Source organism: Colossoma macropomum, unplaced genomic scaffold (genome assembly GCF_904425465.1).
Source record: "Colossoma macropomum unplaced genomic scaffold, Colossoma_macropomum, whole genome shotgun sequence".
NCBI classification, from domain to species: Eukaryota; Metazoa; Chordata; class Actinopteri; order Characiformes; family Serrasalmidae; genus Colossoma; species Colossoma macropomum.
The window spans coordinates 36,259,349-36,267,392 of record NW_023494802.1 but is presented as its reverse complement, the minus strand read 5'-3'; the positions used below and the strand labels follow the sequence as shown (position 1 = coordinate 36,267,392).

Here is an 8,044-nt window from a genome sequence, read left to right as displayed (position 1 = left end):
CAGATTAAGTTACTCAAACTTTCTGTAGTATTTAAGTTGTATTAACTCTTTTATTAAGATGTGCAGTGAGTTTCACTCAGTGTGGAGAGTTCATACATCCTCACTATTACATCCTCACTATTACATCCTACATTCTCACTATTACATCCTTACTTTTCTTGCATTACAACTATATTTTAGTCCCGCAAAATGTCCACTATGTCTGTTACATGTTTGTGTTCTCTGAAAAGTACTGAAGTCTAAAAAAAATGAAAAATGCTATGTAATAGTTCAGAAAACCAGATGCAGTTACCAAATTAGCTTCATAAAGTGTGGGCCAAACCCAAAATGACAAAACATGAAGCTTTTAAAAGGTCTTAATAACAAACCATTGCAGACAACCTTTTATAAAATGAGTCAGTATTTTTCATCATTGGTGGCTTTAAACAGCTGAAAAACATTGCAGGGCTGTTTAATTTGAGACCAAATATGTTCTATGGGGATTAAATCTGGACTCTGATCAGATCAACACCATTAGATTTTGGGCCTTTTTTTCACAATGCATTATTTTATAACTAAATCTTGCTTTTATTGAGTGAGAGTCAGGGTGTCTCAGTAAATAAGGCCGAACAAATTTCACTACATGGTCATATAAGGACCCACTCTACCAAATTTGGTCAAGCTGTGGTCCCACAGTAAAAACAAGTTATTACTATGTTAGCATTATATCAAAGGGATTAACGTAAACAGAAATAAGATAAAACATATACAAAACCGTCATTTATAAAGTACTTTCTATTGGGAGGTGTCTGTCCCAAACCCTAACCCCTAAATTTTTACTTGTGGAAAAAAAAATAAAAATAAAAATAAAAAATAATATATATATATATATATATATATTTTTTTTTTTTTGTTTGTTTTTTTTGTTTTGTTTTTTTTCTTTTTAAAGAAGCTGAAACATTTAGACTTATCATGAATAAAATCTTTTATCTACAAAATATATATATTTTTTCAAGTCACTACAAAAACCCAAAAGCTGCATTCCTAAATCTTCCTAAATCTGCAGCCGAGGTAGGACAGGTCCACAGTAGAACTGTCCAAACTGTGGCTCTTGCTTTTTCATTTCTTTAAATAAATGGAGATGTTCCAGAGGGACCATTGCTGATGCATGGCCCACCAGTCATATATATATATATAATAACCTATAATTATAACTCCTATAATTGACAAAACTCAAGACAAAAATGGTGAAAATGTACTGTCATTTACGTCCACAAGATGGCAGTGACATGTCGCAGTGCAGAGGCACTGGTTTGGGTGTTTTGGGTAATGCCAGTTGTGCACCATCGGCAGCACTGTGTTCAATGAACACCTGAATGTGGATGTGAGGAAGTGAGTATTCTGTGGATACGTGCGCCCTCGCCACACCACTGCTATAAATTCTACACAATGTGGTTTTACAAGCCACCAAAGACAGTTTAGTGGTGGGAGATCTCACATAAAGTTTCGCTTGTATTCAAACTGCATTCTCCAGTGTCACCCAGAGGAGGATAGGCTTCCCTTCTGAGTGTTCCTCATTTACTCGTTTTTAACCATTCTTTGGTAGAACCACTTGTGTGCTTAGGGTCGTTGTCTTGCTGCATGACCCGCATTCTCTTGAGGTTCCACTCACAGAAAGATGTCCTGACATTTTCCTCTAGAATTTGCTGGTATAATACATTTTTCCATCAATGATGGCAAGCTGTCCTGGCCCAGATGCAGCAAAACAGGCCCAAACCATGATACTACCACCACCATGTTTCACAGATGGGATAAGGTTTTTGTGCTGGAATGCAGTGTTTTCCTTTCTCCAAACATAACGCTTCTCATTTAAACCAAAAAGATCTATTTTGGTCTCATCCGTCCACAAAACACTGTTCCAGTAGCCCTCTGGCTTGTACATGTGGTCTTTAGCAAACTGCAGATGGGTGGCAATGTTCTTTTTGGAGGTCAGTGGCTTTCTCATTGCAACCCTGCCATGCACACCATTGTTGTTTAGTGTTCTCCCGATGGTGGACTCATGAACATTAACATTAGCCACTGTGAGACAGGCCTTCAGTTACTTTGAAGTTACCCTGGGTTCCTCTTTGACATTTCGGACTATTACACATCTTGCTCTTGGCGTGATCTTTGTTGGTCGACCACTCCTGAGGAGAAGGTGTTGTAAACTTTTCCAGCCTGAAGAGCATCAACAGCTCTTCTTCTGAGGTTCTCAGAAATCTCCTTTATTCATGCCATGATACACTTCCACAAACATGTGTTGTGAAGATCAGACTGTGATAGATCCCTGTTCTTTAAATAAACTAGGGTGGTCTTATTTGTTTACTTTGGTTTTCTTTGTCTACATTTAGGTGTAAAAAAAAAAAATCACACATTTTAGAAGTCATTTTTTCACAAGTATTGCTAGGCAGTGGTCTTTAAACTTCACATCTGAATCAATAAAAATATTTTTTTTACACTCAAAGCTGTCACATATTAGACTTGCCATAGACCTTCTTCAGCCCCCCAAAATGTCTAAACTGTTGTTTTTAATGAAGGTACATATTTAACTCCTAGCACTGTTTGCTTTCTCATTATTTTGACATTATTGCATTATATGAAAGCTAGAATGAGCCCACAGAAAGCCCTATCAGAGGATATATGGCTTAAGATAAGATAAGATAATCCTTTATTAGTCCCACAGTGGGGAAATTCATAGTGCTACAGCAGCAAAGGGATAGCAACACACTCAAGAAAAGAAGTAACGAGAATTAACAAACAACCTTAACCTTATTAATCACTTAATAACGTTACAGTTTGTTACTTTATAGACAATATAAAATACTAAAGATAAAAAATATAAAATATATAAACAACTATCCCTCACAGAATAAACATTATAGTTTAAAAGATATTCTATAAAGATATGTTTATACGTATTGCACATGAGATGTTGCACATAGCTTGACATTTACACTGAGAAAGACAGTAAAGTCTTTAAGATAAACAGAGACATGCTAATGGTCTGCATCAGCTAATATTACAGACTTTTTCACCTCATATTTCAACTCAAAAAACACCCAGTTTGTGAAGAGTTAGCTGATACCGAATGTGATACACTCAGAAACTGTGTTGCACAGTTGAGAATAGTGTAAAAATGAACCGGTAAAGTTCTGGTCCCAAGCTGCTGTTTGTTGCTCACAAAACCCATATAGGCTAGTGTGAACATTACCCATCACACAGCCTAAGAGGAAATTCTTTGCTTTCAAAAGACGTTTTTAAACAAAATGTCACTGGCTTGGCTAATTTTGAAATTAAGAAATGTGTCAATGCCACTGAATGAAGAAGCGTTTGGGAACCGAAACAGTCGCTCTTTTTCATGATCAGAGTCAACTGATCTGACTCACTGAAAAGCTAAAACGAAATAACAAATTACAATTTACTTTGCCGGACAAAACGGGTAAAATTCGGGTCAGGTGTTGGTTTTTACTTAAAAAACGTGTGAACATTACCCATCACATGATCTGGAACAACCGCAAATAGAAACTCTTTGCTGATAAAAATATGTTTGTTGGCATATGCCGTGGCATCGCTTTGCCCCATGAGAGGTCAGACACCACCACAGCCCCCACTCAATTCAAACAGTTTATTTATCAATTGTGTCCTCAGTACCATCACCAAGTACCTTTATAAAAATGATTTAAATACAAAATTAAATCAACTGTATATACTAATATACAGACGACTGACAGATTAAAACTTAAATAAATTGGTTGATGAAACATAACAGGTGTAGATGCTTCCAGTCAGCTGTACTGCATTATACAATTAAGATACTAACATTCCACCATGCCTTGTTGCATGTATAAAATGCTAAGCAGGCCTAGTTGACCTCAATTTAGGGCTGGATAAAATATCTAAGTGACTTTTAAAGTGGGTTCATTAAAATAAAGAACATTCCTAGACCATCCACATTTACAGAAGCTAATGAAATGTTCGATCTGCTGTCTGTAGACATGTGGAACCAGTATGTGTATGAAATTGTGACAGTTTCAAGGTTTAGCATGTTTTATTGTTGAGGGGACAGAGAAATAAATGAAACAAAAAAATAAATGTCTCAGTAAATTAATCAATAAATAAAAATAACTAAATAAAGTATATATTGCTTATTTTGATTGTAATGATGCATATATTTCCTTTTTATGCAGTTATATATTTCTCAATTTATTGATTTGTGTTTTTTTTATTAATGCCTATGTTCATTTTTATATATTTATCTGTATCTGTATTTTTAACAATTGTTCACTTTATTTTTTAATTTTTTTTCAATATTTCAATAATTCAGTTATTTATTTCTGTATTTTTTCGTTCATATGATCATGAGGGGGCGTGTTTCTCACGTTCAGGCTTAGCAATCAAGACCTGGAGGAGAAGAGTTGATTACTCTCTCACCAACTCCAAAAAGGACTGCAATGTCAGACAGACCAACCTGCCGATATGTGACGTCATCAGTGAAGCCCTAAATAGGCTGCAGAAGCTCAAAATTCCACTATTACAGCAGCGAACTTGAGTAACTGTTGTGTTGAGTGAGTGTAAAAGGTTCCTCTCAGTCAAATTCTCGTGGCTGAAGTAACTTTGTTACGTCTTTAGAGCAGCACCTGCTGTAGAGAGCGACTTCATTTAGGAACTTACTGCGTCTGTCTTTGCGGTGTTTTCAGTGTCCAAACTGGGAAATAATGGAGAGCGTAAGGTTTGATGAAACACACAGAGAACTGGAGGAGGCCCGGGAGAAACTGAGACACCTTAAAGAACGGGAAAAGCAGCTTTTGGGACAAATCAAAGGAAAAAGAGAAAAAGCGGAAAAGATGGAAAATGCACTGCAGATCCGCTGGGAGAAACACCTGCTTTCAGAGAACATGGAAATGAAAAAAGAGATAAAAAAGAAGAACAAAGAGCTGGAAATGCTGAGAATGATCACAGTGGAGAAGAGAGAGGAAGAACAGAGGAGAAAGGAAGAGGAGAAAAGAGAAGAAGAGCAGAGGAGAGAGGAAGAAACAGAGAACTTTGGGTCTGATGAAATACACCGAGAACTGGAGGAGGCCCGAGAGAAAGTGAGACACCTGAAAGAACGAGAAAAGCAGCTTTTGGGACAAATCACAGCACAGACGGAAAAAGTTCAAAAGATGGAAAACGCATTGCAGATCCAGTGGGAGAAACGCCTGATTTCACAGATTGTGAAAATGGAAAAAGAGATTAAAAAGAAGAACAAGGAGCTGGAAACACTGAGAAAGAGCACAGTGGAGAAGAGAAAGGAAGAACAGAGGAGAGAGGAAGAAGAGAAAAGAGAGGAAGAGCAGAGGAGAGAGGGAGAAGAGAAAAGAGAGGAAGAACAAAGGAGAGAGGAAGAGCAGAGGAGAGAGGGAGAAGAGAAAAGAGAGGAAGAACAAAGGAGAGAGGAAGAGCAGAGGAGAGAGGGAGAAGAGAAAAGAGAGGAAGAACAAAGGAGAGAGGAAGAGCAGAGGAGAGAGGAAGAAGAGAAAAGAGAGGAAGAAGAGAAAAGAGAGGAAGAACAGAGGAGAAAGAAAGAAGTGAAAAGAGAGGAAGAACCGAGCAGAGAGGAAGAGCAGAAAAGAGAGGAAGAAGAGAAAAGAGAGGAAAAGCAGAAAAGAGAGGAAGAGCAGAGAAGAGAGGAAGAAGAGAAAAGAGAGGAAGAAGGGAAAAGAGAGGAAGAACAGAGGAGAGAGGAGGAAGAGAAAAGAGAGGAAGAACAGAAGAGAGAAAAAGAAGCAAGGAGTTTTGAGGGGACACAGAAGGAAGAGACAGATGTAAAGAGCCCAAAAACAGAGAAACGTGGTCTGATGGGAAAGATGAGGAACGCTCTTCAGGCACTGAGAAAAGCGCGAGAGGTGGACAGGAGAATGGAAAGGTGGGATGAAGACATAGAGATGAGACGATACATGGCAGGACTGGAAGGTACAGATCAGATGCCGGGAGAAACGTCACACGAGCAGGACGGAGAGAGACGGGAAGGCCCGGTTATACTGGTCATCACTTCACCGTCCACGTCGGAGCTGAATAAAGCGTGCCAGTGCCAGAGCAACAGCAAGCTGACCAGGAAGGAAAAGAAAGAACGGAGAAAACTGCAGAAAAGGCAGAGTGAAGAACTCAGAAAGCAGAAGAAGAAGGAGGAGGAGAAAAAGAAAGAGGAGGAGAAGAAGAAGAAAACAACAAAAGAAAAGACCACAGAAAGGAAGAGCTTCTGGAGAAAATTTCTGTGCTGCTAAAAAACTCAAGTGAAAGAACCAGAATGTGTTTAATGGAAACATATCGGCATCAAAAGGGAATGTCATCCTAAATTTGGATTTCAAATTTTCCACATGCAATTTTGGGCTCAAAATGAAAATTCAATAATTCAATTAATATGTACTTTAACTTCTATGCATTTGCACTCTCTAAGAACATTTTTTGGAATTGCATTATTAAAGAAAACACCAAGATAGAAAGATGTTAAAATTGAAATGTAAAAGGGAAACAGCTCCTCTCTGCTCTGCAGTCACAGATTCTCACCTACTGCGCTCATTCTGTGGCAAAACGCCTTTGAAAGTGCATCAGCTACGGTGCACATTTTAGGACATCCTCAGACCTCAGCGTCAGCACTCAGGCCTCGGACAGAACAGCATCGTTCCTCGGACCAAACCACTTAGAGTCTCTGGAAAACCTTCGTCATGTTTCAAATCTCATGGAATTAAACATCAGACGAAACGTCATCGGACAAAAAGGTATCAGACCGAACAATGTCAGATCAAACAGCCTTTTTTAGACAGATAATATATAATAATACTGTGAATTTGTGATATTGCTGTGTTATATTGTATCGATGATGTGTCTATTATGTATCATAAGGCTGTCACTTCTAACTGGAAGCAAAGGTTTATCTCCAGGTACTTCTGCGATGCTGTCCGGGAGCAAAATGCTATGTATTTGTGTGATTCTGTGCATAATAGCTGACTCAACAACATGAAATAGAAAAACTTATTCCCTCTCAAAAAAGGACAAAGACTTACTCAGGCATTAGTGAAGTTATTTTGGCCATTTATTCTTTTTCTATTTACAGTTTGTGGGAATGTTGGGGTGTGGGATTTGCAAGGCTGCACTATTTTATATGTATGACAATCCTGTACACATGTAAGTTAATGCTTTTAGAAAAACAAGGAATTGAGTGATTTTTGGTTCTGATTTCATTTTGCTCTACAGAAACTGTTGGAGTGCGCCCACTTTCCTTTGCTCCAAAAAGAACTGGTTCTGGAGCAGACGATATGGAGCGCACACAACTTTAACCAGCAACGCAGTGTTCCAGGTCCGTTTGGTAAGTCAGATGTGCTGTTTATTTCACCACCACCTGGTATTTCTCATGTTTCTCACATGATAAATAGTTATAATACTCTAACAGAGTAACATTTTCCCTACAGGCTTTGCTGACATGCTTTGCCAAGTAGATGATGATGATGTCCTGCAGCAAGGCGAACAATTTGTGTGTGGGGTGGACGAACCATCTTTGGTGTTAAACGAGGCTTTCAGAAGCCTCCCAGACCCTTCTTCAGAATAAAAAGTTCCCATATCATCAGACGACTCTCTGGCTGCTTTCCTCATGCTACTGGAGAAATGTACTACTGCTCTTAAAGGGGGCATGGATGGCAGGAGCTTCAGTCACAAATATTGATCAGCTGGCTTGCATTTCAATAGGAATAATGACTAAAGTGACGTCTGTGTTTCTATAAACGGAAAAGACATCAGTAAACAGGGTTGGAATTTGTGGTCAAAAGCACATATTCAGTGACTGACGTTCGTGCATTAGTGCGAAATGTAAAGAAAGGCAGAAGAGCAGCTGTTCCTGATTGAGAATGGCAGTGTAGGACATGATCAGACTGTGTCAGCAAAACCAGTATGCTGTAAACCACACAGGGAGGGATATTATAGTTGGGCTGAATTAATGACCATTTGAGAGTGGTATAATATCACAGGGACTAATGAACCGAGATGTGGAAAA

At 38.5% G+C, this 8,044-nt stretch overlaps 2 protein-coding genes across 2 annotated transcripts; both read left to right on the top strand.

The window, feature by feature from the left end:
* Nucleotides 1-4,712: 4,712 nt before the first annotated feature.
* LOC118822904 (vicilin-like seed storage protein At2g18540) lies at nt 4,713-5,318 on the top strand (the record flags this gene model as incomplete). The annotated part of the gene is made up of 1 exon (XM_036592233.1): nt 4,713-5,318. A coding segment is annotated over exon 1 (585 nt), but the record flags the coding sequence as incomplete, so codon positions are not given.
* A 384-nt stretch (nt 5,319-5,702) lies between these two features.
* Nucleotides 5,703-7,493, top strand: LOC118822903 (vicilin-like seed storage protein At2g18540; the record flags this gene model as incomplete). Its single annotated transcript, XM_036592232.1, has 3 exons — nt 5,703-6,169; nt 7,252-7,363; nt 7,467-7,493. Coding segments are annotated over 3 exons (606 nt in total), but the record flags the coding sequence as incomplete, so codon positions are not given.
* Nucleotides 7,494-8,044: the final 551 nt, after the last annotated feature.